Here is a 15,356-nt window from a genome sequence, read left to right as displayed (position 1 = left end):
GTTGGGAGTATTGGTAGAATTAACAGGGAGAAATATGTAAATTCATTAATGTTGTATGAGATTTCAACATACTCCTGTTAGTCGTCATTTTATTTTTTTTTCTTTTTTGCAGTGCTGGAAATTGAACCCAGGATTTGTGCATGCTAGGCTAGTGATCTACCACTGAGCCACATACCCAGACCTTCCTGTTCTTTTATTTATATATATATGTGTATGTTGTAGGTGTACACAATAGCTGTATTTATTTTTATGTGGTGCTGAGTATCAAACCCAGTGCCTCATGTGTGTGAGGTGAGCGCCCTACCACTGAGCCACAACCCCAGCCCCCTTCTTGTTCTTTATTGATGAATCAGTAGACAAAATCCAGGAAGGGAATTAAATATCAGTATAAGGCAATTTATAAGCTTGACTTATGGGCTACATATATGAGCTGTGCATCTAACCAGTTTTTCAAATACTACAAAGATGACCACATACTAGACTATAGTGAATACTTCAGCATACTTTAGTGACAGTTTGAAAGAATTTGTAGAAAAGAAACTAAGCATTGATTATGAAGTAAAAATAGACAAAATTATTATTAAGAACTGTTGTTAATCAAAATATACCATTAAGAGAGTGAAAATAGAAATTAAAAATTGGGAGATTTGTATGATACTAACAATACTGCAAAAGAAATATGGACGAAGATCTGAACAGGTATGAGCCAACAGAAAAAATATGTCCATCTAATAAACATACAAAGGAATGTTTTAATTTAAAGGTCAGGGAAATAAGAGCACAGAGTCATATCATTTTGCACTTCTGTGAATCTTGTTATTGCTGGTAAGGAATAATTGTGTAAGTATAAACTGGTGCAGCTACTTCAGAGAATAGTTTGTGGATGTTCACATATCTCATGATCAACATTTTAATTCCTGGCTTAGTATGTGAAAGAGAACTTAAAATTTTTGTAATAGGAGGCCTATATAAGAAATTCCATAGCATGCTACCCAGAGTGAACAAAAATTTGGAAACAACCCAAATACCATCAGTAGGAGGGTGGATAAAGAAATTGGTTTGGTCAGACATTGGAATATTATGTAGCAATTAAGACAAACTTGCCAATTTGAAACTGTGGATGAATCTTAGTAATATTATAAGTGAAATAAAGTACCTGAAGATTACATATAGGAGAAAACCCTTTCCACAGGGTTAACAAACAAAATGAATACTTTGTGTGTGTGTGTGTGTGTGTGTGTGTGTGAGTGTGTGTGTGTGGTGCTTACAGTGGTCTTCATTGTAGTCAGTTAAGGTGCTGTCCAGTTTAATTTGTTGATGCTTTAGACATGTGAATACCCTGCCACTAACCACAATTTCCTAAATGTAACCATATATGTTTTTTTCTATGTTTGCAAAATAGTGATTTTCAACTCCAGCAGTGTCTTGATATTTATCAGACAGCATTTGGCATTAATTATACTGAAATCAAGACCCTTTTCCCTCTTCCTCAATTACCTGTTTATTATCAGTATAGATTCATGGATACCTTTGTTGTAGGTTTTTTTTTTTTTTTTTCAGGAGTTTGTAATTCATTAGTCATGTTGGCTTGAAGCTCAGGCTTTTACTCATTAGGTCTTTTTCAAACTTCATTAACTGTAACTTATAGTTAAAAATGCATTAATTGAGTGCACACATACATAGCATATAAAAGAAAGTATTTCATGAAAGGCTTTACTATACAGGGTGCACTCTTGATATTTTTCTCTTCTACTTTATTTCGTTATTGACTTTAGTCTGTAGTCACTAAATTTAATTTACGGTCTCTGAGAAATTTAATGTCACTTCTATATGTTTTGCTGTCATTTAGAAGTGATCCGTGATTTCTTTGGAGATGTCTGGTTTTTGCTTTTTTTAAATTATTATTATTTTCTTTTGGGGGTACTGGGGATTGAACTCAGGTGCACTTGACTATTGAGCCACATCCTCAGCCCTATTTTGTATTCTACTTAGAGACAGGGTCTCACTGAGTTGCTTAGTGCATCACTAAATTGCTGAGGTTGGCTTTGACCTCAGGATCCTCCTGCTTCAGTCTCCCAAGCCACTGGGATTATAGACATGTGCCACTTGCCTGGCTCTTCGCCTTTTTAAACTTTCTATTATGGAGAAGTTCAAACATACAAAAAGGGAATGGCACAGTGAAATTTCCCATTTATCAGTCAGTAAGCTTTATCAATTACCAATATGTACTCAACATTTTACTCTGCTTTGGATCAGTTTAAAACAGATCTTGGACATCAAAGCAATTTATCCACAAGATAGTTCAGTATATGTTTCTAAAAATTAAGAACTTTGTAAAAAATGCCATTTTCACATATAATGTTTTTTTAATACTGTATTTCCTGTTGGTGTTTAAATGATTGGAAATGATTGTCTCATAAATGGCTTGTTAAGTCTATTAAGTTTAGTTTGTTCGGGATCAGACAAGATCTATATTTTGTCTTAATTAGTATATTAAAATGTAGAGAAAGTCCAATTTTCTTATCTAAGCTGTTGCTGTACATAGGTAGACCTTTGTTGAATGAAGTCATAAACATACTCTTCTTGTTTCTGCATTTAGGTTCGGCGTTGGGCTATCCTGACTGCAAGAAACTTAGGAAAAGTGGACAGAGATGATTATTATGACTTACAGGAGGTTTTAACTTGCCTCTTCAAAGTCATAGAGTTGGGGCTTTTAGAAAATCCAGACATCTATACTTCTTCTGTTCTCGAAAAGGGTAAACTGATTCTTCTGCCTTCACACATGTATGATACAACCAACTACAAAAACTATTGGTTAGGTGAGTATTGTTTCTACACCAATAATTATTCTTCCTGAGTGTCCTGAACAGGAAGTAATCTCTTGGTTATCTGGTCCAAATTTCAAAATTCAGGATTTCATTGTTCCTAGTTCCTGTTCTGTTATTTAATTGACTTAAACATTATGTGTATTATTAAACATTACTTATCCTAGATACCTGTGGAAGAGGTATATTTTCAAGCACTGGCAAATGAATCTCTTGTTTAAAGGAATATTAGAACAACAAAGTATAAGTTAAATAGTTAATTTTTTTGGTGGGGGGTGCCAGCGATTGAACTCGAGGACACTTGACCACTGAGCCTCATCCCCAGCCTTATTTAGTATTTTATTTAGAGACAGTGTCTTACTGAGTTGCTTAGTGCCTCCCTTTTGCTGAGGCTGGCTTTGAACTCAGGGTCTTCCTGCCTCAGCCTCCTGAGCCACTGGGGTTACAGATGTGTCACTGCACCTGATAGTGGTTGACTTTAAATAGGGTTTTATCATTAACAACTCTTTTGCAATGTGTAAAATATTTGCTGGTCTAAAGAAACATGAATATTATTTACAAGTTTGGTACTGAGTCAAAATGGTTCTTCCCCATTTCATCAATTCCAGGTCCTAAGGTCATGTACTATAAATGGCATTAATTTTTCTTCCTTAGTGATTTATGAAGTTGGTACATTTAAAAATCGAAGGCATCTTAGACTTGATGAAATACAGGTTACATGGTAGTCATCTTAGACTGTTCTTTAACCAAGCCTGTCTCATTCTGCCCTTTTACCCTTGAAACAGTTTAGGTTCTATTACTTGGGAGCCGCTGTACTCAAATATCTTAGACTTATATATATTTGGGGAATGGGGTTCTTTTTGGTTCATCTTTCTCCCCCTTTTGCCAGCAAAACCAGAAAAGGCATTAGAATAGTGTTATTTCATCACTTCAAGAACACTGTGAATGATCTTACAGGTATTTGCATGTTGCTGACCATTCTTGAAGAGCAAGCCATGGACTCACTGTTATTGGGCTCAGACAAGCAAAATGACTTTATGCAGTCAATCCTTCACACCATGGAGAGGCAATCAGATGGTAACACATTTCCCTTGCTAACTGCTTTTGAGTCTTGTGATGATGCACTTCTAAAATGCTAGTGTCAATAGAAGGAGTGGGGTGTGATATTGTGGGGAGAAAAGAAACTAATTTATTGTTTATGGTTTACATCACAGAGACAGACTTTTGAACTGGAAAGGACCTTTAGAGTAAAATTTAAGTACCTTCCTTTTACTATGGAAGAAGTGACTGAAACTCAAAGTGGTTTAACTTCCACATTGAAGCAGTTAGTGCTGGAATGAGCCCTGGAATCCCTGGGCCTTACACAGGTGTGGTAACTAACATTGGGCAGAGCTTCACTTTGCCCACAGTCTTTACCTGCTTGTTCATTTTACCAGTCACATGTGTTGTTTTTTGTTCGTTTGGTACTGGGGATTGAACTCGGCACTCAACCTGAGACACATCCCAGCCCTGTTTTGCTTTTTATCTGAGACAGGGTCTCACTGCGTTGTTTAGTGCCTGGCTTTTGCTGAGGCTGGCTTTGAACTCATGATCTTCCTGCCTCAGCCTCCTGAGCCACTGGGATTACAGGCGTGTACCACCACACCTGGCTCACATGTGCTTAGTGAAATTTAAATGAATTAAAATAAAAAATCCACCTTTTTAGTCCCACTAGCCATATTCCAAGACTCAGTCACCACCAATGTGTGGGGATTCAGTGTAAGTGTAGATATGAAGCATTTCCCATCATCAGAAGATGTTCTTGGACAGTGTTGATCTTAGATGGTTTTTAAAAAAAGATCCTAAAATTTGTCATGGTGTTTATTAGACCACACTCTTGCTGTTGCTTGAATTAAGCTGATAACAGAGTGCTTCTAATATTTATGAAGGAATGAATCAACAAAACATACCAGATTCTATGCCAACATAATGAACATATTTTCCCACCTTTCACTTTTCTGCAAACAGCTTGACTGGATATGAACTCACTGGTTGGAGATTTTAAAAGAAATAAGTTTTATTTTATTCATAGCATGTCTTTTCCTGATATATTATTCCTGATTAGGGTGGTTACTGATTCATTTGCCAGCAGTTGCTTCATAAATTGTTCACTTTTCCTGTGCATATCTGCACATATAATTTTGTCCTTTCTGTTAATCCAGCTCACCTACCTTCTTCAAAATGTGAGTCACCTTTCTTAAGAAATCTTTTATAACTGTCTTCACCTAACTACTTTTTTTCTTATATGAGAGCTTATTAAACATGAGGCAGCATCAGTTATTGTGAGGGATACAAAATGCCTAAGAAGAGCTGCACAAATAACTGATAAAAAAGCAGAGGGGGTATGTGTCAGTGAGAGAGAGAGAGAGACAAACAGGGAATAAACCCAGGGAGTTGTGAATTTTGGGCAAGTGTTCTGTCACTGAACTACATCCTGGCCCTTTTTATATTTTGAGACAGGATGTTGCTGAGCAGCCCAGGCTGGCCTTGAACTTGCAGTCTTCCTGCTTCAGCCTCCCAAGGACCTGGGATTACATAAATAAATAAATAAATGAATGAATGAATGAATGAATGAATGAATGATTGAATGCAGGGTTTTAGAAAGTCTAAGGGAAATACAGCTATACATTCAAGGGTGACTAAATATTGTCAGTAACAGGGTCTTTGGCCCAGAAGAGTTCTTTCTGTAGGAAATGAAATGGCTGAGCAATATTTAATAAAGAAAGAGGCATTTAAGCTGGACAGATGGATAGAATTTTGATAGATGGTGCTTATTTGGGAAAAAGCTAGTGATTTTTTTTAGTGTGAGATTTTGGGAATATGAAAACAATAGAGCAATATCTTGCAAGTTCTTGACTTAGAATTTTCTTTGAAGACATAAGGAGCCATTGAAGGTCTTTAAGTAGGGCAGTATCTTGCCCACTGTACTTCTAATACAGGAGGGAAAGTACTGGAAGTAAGAATTGAGGAGCAACGGGGATTTCTACAAAATGAAAGAAGAAATTTGTCTCTAGGTTGGCAGTTGACTAGTCAGGAGACCCAAGAGTTACAGGGCTATGTTGAAATACGGATGAACCGAGGGGTATGTATCTTTGCTCTGCCCCATTGGTGAAAGGATTCAGTCCTTCCTACCAGCTATGCCATATAAAAATTCAGAACTATATTGAAGCAGAATTTCTTGTATTATGGGCCTCATTTTGATCTGTAAATAACAAGTTTCTCCTTCCCCTTTTTACCCGTTCTTTGTTTCTGTTGTGGGAGTATAAAGTTCCAGGAATGGGGTGAGAAGTTAATTAGGAAGTATTGTCAGGTGTAGCAAACAAGGTAAAAAGGTTGTGTTTATCTAGACTGATTTATTGCCTATTAAGCAATTGTTCCCCTAAAAAAAAATTTTTTTTTAGAGGTTATAGTAGTTATTTGATAAAAATTTTGAAAATTTGCTAACTTTGTAAAAATCTGTCTCTTAAGAGTTGGTATGACCTTAAATTATTTGCTACTTTGCTTTTAGTTTTGTTACTAGCTGGGTAAAGAATGCTTAATTCTCAATACATTTTAGTGTATTTTTCTAATTGTTTTGTAATTTTGCAATTGCTACATTGTATTTCAGATGATAGTGTGGATCCTTTCTGGCCAGCCTTACACTGTTTCATGGTGATCCTGGATCGCCTTGGTTCTAAGGTTTGGGGTCAACTTATTGATCCTATTGAGGCATTTCAAACCATTATCAACAACGTGAGCTATAATAGGGAGATCAAAAATATACGGAACAGCTCTATAAGGTTAGTTAATGTCAGGAATTCTGTTGCAGTTGACTCAACAAGGGTTTTTTTTTTTTTTTTTTTTTTGTTCCCCTGCTTCATTTCAGTAATTTTTTATTTGTTCATATTTAAGGACCAAGTTGGAACCGGAGTCATATTTGGATGATATGGTGACTTGCAGCCAGATTGTATACAATTATAATCCCGAAAAGGCCAAAAAGGTATAAAACTATTTGAAAATTCAGATTCTATTATATAGTGATTTACATAATTAGTTGCATGATGGTTTTATGATATATACCTGTTCTGCATTAGGTGCTACCAAAGGCCTGGTAATGGAGCCAGGTGAATTGTGCTTGGGAAGATGAACTTGTTAACATTAGTGTGCATACTTTGGAATTAGACAGAAGGTTTTTGGGCTGGGGGAAAGGGGCATGACTAATAATCAGAGCCAGCTAATGAAAGGGGCACAGCATGGAAGGGGGTAGACTTGCACTAATGAAGCTTTAGTGTCAGTGTTCAACTTATATTTTCAATTTTTGTGGGGATGTATATGTTGATATATAGTAAACAAAAATAGGAAAGTTTAGGGATACACACACACATTTTTTTTTTTTTTTACAATTTGGGGTTAAACCTATTACTGTACTTATTTACCTGAATGTATTTTTCTTGTTTTAGGATTCAGGGTGGAGATCAGCCATTTGTCCAGATTATTGTCCTAATATGTATGAAGAAATGGAAACATTAGCCAATGTACTTCAGTCAGACATTGGTCAAGACATGCGTGTCCATAACAGCACATTTCTGTGGTTCATACCTTTTGTTCAGTCCCTCATGGATCTTAAGGACTTGGGTGTGGCTTACATAGTAGAGGTTATTCATCATCTGTACTCTGAAGTTAAAGATGTCCTCAACCAAACAGATGCTGTATGTGACAAAGTCACTGAATTTTTTCTTCTAATTTTGGTGTCAGTAATTGAACTGCACAGAAATAAAAAGTGTTTGCATTTGCTGTGGGTTAGCTCCCAGCAGTGGGTGGAAGCTGTTGTAAAATGTGCCAAGCTCCCTACCACTGCATTTGCACGGAGTACAGAGAAATCATCTGGAAATTGCTCCAAAGGAACAGCAATGATATCATCACTGTCATTGCATTCAATGCCATCTAACTCTGTACAGCTTGCTTGTGTGCAGCTGATCAGGAGTCTCCTGAAAGAAGGGTACCAGCTTGGGCAACAGACTCTTTGTAAGCGGTTCTGGGATAAGCTTAACTTATTCCTTCGAGGAAATTTGTCTCTAGGTTGGCAGTTGACTAGTCAGGAGACCCATGAGTTACAAACGTGTTTAAAACAAATTATTAGAAACATAAAAGTCAAAGTACCTCAGTGTAGCACTTTTGTGGATCTGACTCCATGTAAGACCCCACCTACATCTTTTAAAGAAGAAAGTGAACAGATAGAGAAGTCTAAGAAAGACATGCTTTGTCTTGAAAATTCCAGCCCAACATTTTCTAAAGAACCAATGAAAATTGACACACATCAAGTGCAAGAGAGCATAATGATTAAAGCAAGTAGTACTGTGGAAGAAGATGGTAACGAGCAGAATTTCATGAAGGACTTGAATGTGGAAGACCATCCCTCAGCTGAGTCACACTTACAGCAGTGTAGTAAAAGCCTGTTTGCTGAAAGAGCTCCAAACCAAGGTAAAGCGAGCAGAGGGGTACAGAAGTCTGTGAAGGAAAGCTCTCATACGCCCCAGAGCTGTCCTTCAAGAAGTGGTCCAGACAAGAGCTGTGGCCGGGGAATCATCAAATCAACACGTTCACTGACTGATTCCTGCACTGATTGTCTGGCAAAAGTAACCACATCAAGTGAGGATTTCTCTTTAAAGGATGATGCTCTTGGTAAAACCTCAAAACCAAAATCTAAGGCACAGAAAGATGAAATCTGTGCAAAGTTATCACATGTTATAAAGAAGCAACACAGGAAAAGTACTTCGATCAGTGATGCTATCAGTTTAGGGGAAAATCTGACTGCATCTAATATGGAGACTTTCTATTTAAGAAAAGATGCAGGAGTTCAGAAAGGGGATGGCTTCACACATGACCCATCTGTAAACCCTAGTGGTATTCCAGATGGTGAAAATGGAGAACAAAAATCTCAAAACAGTTTATCACTGAAAAAGAAACACTTAAAGAGCGAAGAGTTGGATATGTTCTCTTACAAAAATAATTGCAAAGTACAGGACTGTTATGCTGATGATAAAGATTTGGTTTCATTTACAGAAATTACCAATACTTTGGTGAAGAAAACATCTCCCTTTAAAGATCCTGTGACTATACTGAAATCAAGAAATAAGGATGTGAATAAGAGTGTGGGTCTGATTTCCTCTAACTTGGTAAGAGAGCAGGCCCCTGGCATCAGTCCTAAGTCTGATACCTTAACAGATTCTCAAGTGGATAGAGACCTCCACAAATTGTCTTTAATAGCTCAAGCCAGTGTTATTAAGTTTCCATCAGATTCAACTCTAAAAAGTACATCCCAACTGCAGAGAAGAGTAAAGGATGATAAAAGGTGTTTCACAGCTAACCAAAATAATGTTGTGGATACCTGCCATGGACAAATTATTGTTATTTCAGATTCTGATGATGATGATGAGACAATTCTTGGGTTTGAAAAACACATTGAACAGGGCAAAGTATCTATTGAGAAAGAATCTCTGGCACAGCATAATTCACTAGTTACTACTACTGTGGAAAAGAAACTTATAAAGGAAGAAAAGACAAACTCCCTTTTGCACTTTGAGGAATCTGATTCTCAGTTTTTTGAGTTTGAAAGTCCATCTGAAGTGTTTTCAGTTTGGGAAGATCATAAAGTGGACAAGAATTCAGTTCAAGAGACTGAAAAAAGTTCCTGTGTGACTCATGTAGCCGACAGCACCAATAATTGGGGCTATGGTCCAGAGTATGCATCTGAAGAGGCGGTGTGCAGGGTCGTGGAGAGTGTCGAGGAGCACTCAGAGCCTCACAGCAGCAGTGCTTCCATGGAGGATCTTCGTGAAATCCAAGTTAAAAAGCCTAAGAGGAAACGATTTGAAAAACCTGTGTCTGAAGATCCTCTCAGGCCTTCATCTTCTGTCCAAAATGAGGACCATTCTGATGTTCTTAATGAGAGAGAGCTTACTGAAAATGACTTACAGAGTACAGACGTGAGGACTGTAACTCCCAGTTCAAGTGTTCAGAGGGCCACGGCAGTTTCAGTAAAAAAGTCTCCAAAGCTTCGGACTTACTCAAAACCCATTAGGAGAGTCCCAGTTTCTAAAACTAAGAAAACACATTCAGATCCCAAAAAAGGGCAGAATAAGAGTTCACATTACCTAAGTTGTAGGACGACTCCTGCTGTAGTTCCACCAAAGAAATTTCGCCAGTGTCCTGAACCAACTTCCACAGTTGAGAAGCTTGGTTTGAAGAAAGCTCCTCGGAAGGCCTTTGAGTTGTCCCAGCGATCTTTAGAATATATAGTTCAGTTACGCGATCATGGCAAAACTGTTGGAGTAGTAGACACCCAAAAAAAGACCAAGTTAATTTCTCCTCAGACTCTTTCTGTTAAAAATAATAAGAAACTGCTCACAAGTCAGGATCTTCATTCACCAAGGCAAGCACGACCTAAGTCACAACAAAATAGACAAGAACTTTTTGGTTACGGAAGTGCAGATGCTCCAAGGGCAGGGACACGTAGAACACATAATTCTGATATACTTGCACCTGAGTCTGAGAGGTCAGATTATAAAAGCAGTGATGCACTTGCCAGCGGTGATGAAAAGCAGTTAATAAAAGACTTTCCTTCAGAACCAGAGACCAAAACAGCAAAGTACACATCTCAGGTAACTGAGGGTGCTTGTGTTTTGAACCAGTGTGATTCTGGAGGGTTGAATGGAAGACTGCCAACCAATGAAGGAGTGGTCTCTACTTTAGAAACCCCTTTAGCTGGAGGTGATCTTGCAGCACACCGTGTTGCAGCACACACAGAGATGGCAGCTCTGAAAGAAGTGGATCCTGAGTCCAACAGCGATGCAGAGGATGACAACTTATTTTTAACACAGCATGATCCCGAAGATATGGATTTATGTTCACAAATGGAGTATGGTAATGATAAGCTCATTGAATTGGTTCATGGAAAAGATACAGTTCAGGTAGAAGAAAATTCTGTGAGTCGGCCTCAGTTGGAATCTTTGAGTGTCACAAAGTGTAAGTTCAAAGATGGTATCGAAACCACGAAAAGCCAGGGCGAATGCTGCTCAGGACCCTCTGAAATCAAAGCAGATGAAGATGTGTTTCGGAAGCCTGGCTTGCCTCTTTCTGCAGCCAAACCTTTAAGACCTTCTACCACCAAGGTTTTTAGTTCAAAGAGTACTTCACGCATTGCCAATCTTTCAAAGTCTTTGGAAAATACTTCACTTCCATCAGCTCTAAAAAATAAATCAAATGGGGTACAGTCTATTCTGAAAGTACCACAGCCTGCTTCCCTGGTACCTCAGAAGCCAGCAGGTGATGGGAATAGTTTGTGCAATGTGCTTCATTCTCAGGCTCCAAATAATTCCAGCAAGCAAGGCTACAAGCTTCCATTTGCTGAAAGCAAATCTTTTTCAGTTTCTTCTCCAGTAAATATTCTCTTGTCATCACAGTCTATCTCCGACACCTTTGTTAAAGAGGTCTTAAAATGGAAATATGAAATGTTTTTGAACTTTGATCAGTGTGGGCCCCCAGCAAGTCTTTGTCAGTCCATCTCAAGACCTGTGCCTGTCCGATTTCAAGATTGTGGAGAGTATTTTAATGTTTTTTTACCTTTGATGATATTGAATACTTTTGAAACAGTAAGTATGCTTTTGTCATTTGCCTCTCCTTTTCAAGTTGCTTTACTGCTGAGTCATAATTAGAGGATAGTCTAGGGACCTGTTTGATTCCATGTTGCTGTTAGATTTCATGTTGAACAGATGTTTGTACCAGCCACAGTTCCAGATGCTGATGGTATTGTTAACCTTTGACCCCTGCAGTTACAGACCCAGTTCTTGCACTGATGGGCGAGTCTGGAGGTAGCCTAGGGGAGAGCTGACCCATGCAGAGTTTGTGCAGGACATAAGGGGAAGTGCCGATGCACAAGGAGAGAGTCTTCCGGCTGCATTTGTTTTTATTTTTGGCTTTGTTTTTTGGGGGGAGGTGGGTAGGAACCAGGGCACTCGCCCATGAGCCACATCCCCAGACCTGTATTTTATTTGTATTTTATCTAGAGACAGGGTCTCACTGAGTTGCTTAGCGCCTTGCCATTGCTGAGGCTGGCTTTGAATTTGCTCCTGTCTCAGCCTCCTAACTGTCTTGGATCACAGGCATGCGCTACCGAACCCAGCTATGGCAGTCTTTCTTTCGCCTCCTCAGCCCCAGCATCCTGTTGTGGTTCTTTTCTTCCTCAGCTTCTTGACTAGGGTTGCCAAGTAAAATACAAGGTTCCCGGTTAAATTTGAACCTCAGAGCTAGGTATGGGTGGTACAGACCTAGAGTTGGAGGCCAGCCTGGCCAAAATAGTTAGATCCTGTCTTAAGAAAAAAAAAAAAAACTGAACCTCAGAACTACATTTTGAGGGACTTATATCTGTGTGTGTGTGTGTGTGTGTGTGTGAGAGAGAGATTTTCAAGGCAAAAAAGGAGTTGGGAGTAAATTTTTTCATTTTTCATGTTTCTTTGGAAAAAACAAGACCTGGGTGTTCATTAAGATTCTTAAAAGTACATACAAGAATTTTGAGGTAATGTTCATGAATTTATTCACTTACTTGATATTTAGGTGCCCGTTATGTGCCACACGCATTTATAGGCCTGGGAGGGAAAGTGGTCTCTGCCCTCTACAAGATACTATTTCATGTTGGGATAAGTGTTCCAGTGTGACCTAGAACAAAGAAAGCAGTGTGCTTTAGATAGCAGGTTAGAAAGCCTCTGTGAGCAGATGATGTTTACACAGAAACCAAAGGATCAGAAGGATCCAGCTGCAGGAGTGTCCTCCAGACAGGAGTGCAGGTGCTGGTAGCAAGCGGGTTGGCGTGATGGAGGAAAGGACCTGTGTTGAACAAGGGCCGGTGCTGGAAGAGGGTGTTCAGGGCATTGTTAATACTTGGCAAGATAAATGGCTTTTGTAAAGCTTGAAAATGAACTTCAGCTTCAACCTTTAAAATGAACTTTATGTCAAATCTTTTGAGTAAAGTAATGCCCCAAATCTTAGCCATTTTTATAGGGTTCTGTTCTTATTTCATGTATGTGGTACTTTCAATTAGCTAAAGTTTATTAAAAACAAACTTAGAAGTTTTTCTTAATTTGTATACTTGTTTCCCCAGTTTTTTCCTGTTCATTTTAGTGTTTGTAGTTATTTTCTTAATACCTTCTTTCAATTGGCTGATTTCTGGTGGTCTACTGATGTTTAAGAGCAGGAAACGATAAAGTAGATTGGGGCATGATTCATAGTAGCCAAAATATGAAAACAATTTACATGTCCATCAGCTGACAAATGGATAAACAAAATATGGTTTGTTCATTCAATGAAATATTATTCAGCCATTAAAAGGAAAGGTGTTCTGATTCATATTCATTGATTAACTTTGAAAACATTGTGCTGCTGAAAGAAGTCAGGTGCAGAAGGTCAGGTTTTATGATTCTGTCCATGTGTTGCCCACAAAAGGCAGGTTCATAGGGACAAAAAGCAGATGAGTAGTTGTCAGGGAGTGGGTGGGTGAAGGGATTGAGACTATAATAGGTATAGGATATTTGGGAGAATGATGGAAATTATTAGATCAACAATTTTTATGGTGTCAAGATAACCTTGTTTAGTGTGTGTATATATATATATATATATATATATATATTATTTTTAGTTGTCATTGGACTTTACTTATTTACTTATATGCAGTGCTGAGAATCGAACCCAGTGCCTCATGCATGTGAGGCAAGTGCTCTACCACTGAGCCACAACCCAGCCCAGCATTGTTTAGTTTTAATTTTTAGTTTTTCTAATAAGTCAAGGCTGTGGCATCAACCCCAGTCCTGGACCAGGGGTCATCACCCTTATTCTGGTATACTTATTATAACTTTACTTGCACCTTGTTAATGGAATACTGTAGCGAGTATAGACTTAATTAATTAACTAGGGATTGAATGCAGAGAATAATGTATACTAGGTGAGTGCTCTGCCACCAAGCTACATCCCCGGCCCAAGTACTAACTCTTTTTTACAAAACATTGGTATCCTATTTAGAATCTAAAGTGTAGTGTTTGATTATCCAGTTATATGCCCTAGTACAGGTGGAATATAATGATATTAATGTAGAATTATCCCTCAACACAAAGGTCAGGAGCAAATTCAGTTTTTAGAGATGTGAATCTTTTCTAGACTGATATGGTTAAAAGAAGTATTTGTTTTTAATTATTGCACTTAAAACATAAAAGTATTAATTAGATAAATGTACACTATGTGAGCGGGGATCAGTTTTATTTCTTTTTAAAATTTTTTTTGTAGCCAATTGTGCAAATGCTCTTTTACATTAAAAGTTAGGTTGCTGACTGTCTGCGGTTCTTTACTGTCACCTCTGTGTGAATATAGTGTGGTTGTGGCCGGTCGGGTAGAGGGAGCAGGCAAGGAAAGGAATGTTCTGGTGCATCAGCTTTGCTTTTCAGAGGTTTATCAGAGAGATGGCTCTGGCTCTTCAGCCAGTCAGATTGTAATTTGTTTTGAGAAGAAAATGAAACAACATATGATGAGTGACATTGAGAGGCTGCTCTTGAAAACTGGCTGAAAACCAGAACAGGTAGGAGAGGGTTGGGATGTCAAGAAAACAGCACTTTGAGATAGGATCTAAGGTATGTATGAAGAGGGAGATTAAGTATGAAGCCTTTCAGGGGATTTTATTTTGAGTTCTTTAAGAAGGTGTTGGAAGATTTTTCACTGGTGGGTGTTTGGACTGGAGAGTAGAAATAGACACCAGTTTACATATTGTTGCATGTCACTCTTGTTGCTGGGTGGAGAATAATGTGTAGAAAGGCAGGTAGAAGTATAGCAACCCAGAGATATATGCTGGTGGTTTGATTTGGGTGGTAGCTGTGGGGAAGGTAGAGGAAATAAGATATTGGGGATAGACTTTGGAGAGATACTGTCATGACTTGCTGATGGAGTGGATGTGGGAGTTGAAAAGAGGATGATTAAAAAAATTAGACTGAAACTTTCCCAGAAACTCATTAATAATGCCAAAGGAATCTGAACCATGTGTACACACAGATAGTTGTATATGTTTAAGAATGTGTTAAAGAGACAAGTTCCAATGATAATAATATCTGCCATAGGTGCACATAAAAAGAACCAGAAAGATTTAAGATGAAAGTATGGAAAAAGATACAAAAGACAAACATGAACCAAAGAAAGTCCGAATTGCTTTGCAGTCCAAGCCAATTTTAACATGGACACACTGGAAGGGACAAAGAAAGTAGATACCAAGGAGGGATCAGAAACCCAGGAGCTCACCTCAGTGGTAAACAAGTGTATCTCAAGGTGTACAGGCAGCATTTGACAGGATAGTTGCAGGTGTGAACAGCGCTCCACCTGGTGTTCAATAATACAGTTCACTAAGATGAAGAAAAACAGCAGTGAATAATTGGAAGACACACTTCTGATCATTTCTAGATGGTCTACATAGAAATCCCAATA

General features: G+C 38.3%; 1 protein-coding gene across 1 annotated transcript in view; it reads left to right on the top strand.

Moving 5' to 3' along the window:
* Nucleotides 1-15,356, top strand: part of Setx (senataxin) — an 85,452-nt gene that overhangs the window by 18,586 nt on the left and 51,510 nt on the right. Inside the window, exons 5-9 of the mRNA XM_026395404.2 lie at nt 2,600-2,819; nt 3,783-3,902; nt 6,472-6,643; nt 6,756-6,843; nt 7,304-11,494. Of these exons, the coding sequence (XP_026251189.1) occupies nt 2,600-2,819; nt 3,783-3,902; nt 6,472-6,643; nt 6,756-6,843; nt 7,304-11,494 (4,791 nt within the window). The remainder of the gene's footprint in view (nt 1-2,599; nt 2,820-3,782; nt 3,903-6,471; nt 6,644-6,755; nt 6,844-7,303; nt 11,495-15,356) is intronic.

The sequence above is a fragment of the Urocitellus parryii genome, chromosome 4 (assembly GCF_045843805.1).
Source record: "Urocitellus parryii isolate mUroPar1 chromosome 4, mUroPar1.hap1, whole genome shotgun sequence".
Lineage (NCBI taxonomy): Eukaryota > Metazoa > Chordata > Mammalia > Rodentia > Sciuridae > Urocitellus > Urocitellus parryii.
This window is presented reverse-complemented; position numbering and strand designations above follow the sequence as displayed.